This window comes from Pteropus vampyrus, unplaced genomic scaffold (genome assembly GCF_000151845.1).
Source record: "Pteropus vampyrus isolate Shadow unplaced genomic scaffold, Pvam_2.0 Scaffold124, whole genome shotgun sequence".
Lineage (NCBI taxonomy): Eukaryota > Metazoa > Chordata > Mammalia > Chiroptera > Pteropodidae > Pteropus > Pteropus vampyrus.
Genome location: NW_011888905.1, coordinates 2410406 through 2411875, shown reverse-complemented (window position 1 = coordinate 2411875; position 1470 = coordinate 2410406). Strand labels below are relative to the sequence as shown.

Sequence of the window (1470 nt, the reverse complement as noted above, 5' to 3'; positions counted from 1 at the left end):
TCATGATCTTGGTCTTTCAACTGCCAACCAGCTGAGCAATATGGTCGCAGTAAGTCACGCAGCGTCCACCAGCACTGGCTAGGGAATCGGAGACCAAGACCTGTTTTTTTTGTCCACAAGGAACTTGTAACAGCGCTAAAGAGAAAGGCTTCATAATAAGCAGCTGAACAGGCAGGTCGGCAATGAACAGTACCGTGTGAATTCTAGGTCCGATAATTCACAGGCAGACTGGTCCTCACGGGCCACGACCACATGGAGTTTTGACTGCTATATGTCAGAAAGCACCTCTCCTTCCAAAAATATGCAGGGGCCTGGACAAGTGGGGAGTGCATCGTACTTCTGCTCTGCAGCAGCTGGGTGACAACGTGGGAGGTCAGGGGACCCTTCTCGGGAAGGAAGCCCTGAGCCCCGCCCCACAACCTCTGGTTACATTTTCCAGAAGCTCACAGTGGAGCCCTGCAGCTGGCGGGAAGAGCTTAGATGAGCAGGGAGAGGGGCCGCCAGGATAGGAGCCCTCCGCCTGCGAAGAGATGGCCTAAGAAACACAGACATCGAGCGATGACCAGGACTGGTCACCACTCACTCCTCGCCCACCGTGGGTCCTGCATCCCAGCGCCCAGCGAGGACCAGGAAGTGGGACCTGCGGCCCTGGGCCGCGAGGTGCTCACGATCCAGTCCGACAGGCGGACCACTGACTAGTGTCTGCACCAGCTGGGTCCTTGGCTGTCTGTCCTCGGCCGTCTGTCCACATTCCCCCCGCCCCCTCGGGGCCTGGCGCCGGGAGGCGCCTGTAAACGGCTGTGGAAAGAGTGGAGGAATGAACGAAAGCGCCCCGTGCAGACCCTCGTGGTCTGTGCTGGCGGCTGCACGTCCGAAGCGTGGGCAAGAGAAAATCAACGTTCTCGCGACAGGAAGTGCCGGCCTGGCAGGACCCGGCGCTGGGCTTGAGCACCTCCCTCTCCCTTTTTCACAAAGAGTGAGGTTAACACGAGCACACACCCAGCTCGTCTCTGAGATCGGAGTGGGTCTCCACGTGTTCACACTTCTTTTAACTGCCTCACGCTGGGCGGGTCTGTCACTCCCTGGTCCCGCTCCGAGCCCCGTTAGGGCCCCGTGTCTGCGGGGCGACACACAGTCCCGCGCTGGAGGGAAGGGCAGTAACCCGGGGGTGGCAGAGAAGCCAGAGGGGCCTTTTACTGCGGGGACCTGCGGAGTGATGGCGCTTCCACAGCAGCGGACAAGGGGGCGCGGGGGAGGGGCTGGCCGACCCGGGCCCGGAGCTTTGAAATCCGTCCGTACACAGTTGAGAGGTCACCATTCTTATGCTCAAGAGGGATTAAAGTTACGGTCTAGCTTTGCGACCGTCCTGGATGTGGAAGTTAAACCACATCTGTAAGGGGGTCGCGCTGAACGAAGCGGGACTGTCGCATCCAATCACGCCCCCAAACTGCGGACAGAACGAAACCGACA

General features: G+C 59.7%; 1 protein-coding gene across 1 annotated transcript in view; it reads right to left on the bottom strand.

The window, feature by feature from the left end:
- SHE (Src homology 2 domain containing E) overlaps positions 1-1470 on the bottom strand; it is an 18931-nt gene that overhangs the window by 13565 nt on the left and 3896 nt on the right. Inside the window, exon 2 of the mRNA XM_011366531.2 lies at positions 595-788. Within this exon, the coding sequence (XP_011364833.1) occupies positions 595-788 (194 nt within the window). The remainder of the gene's footprint in view (positions 1-594; positions 789-1470) is intronic.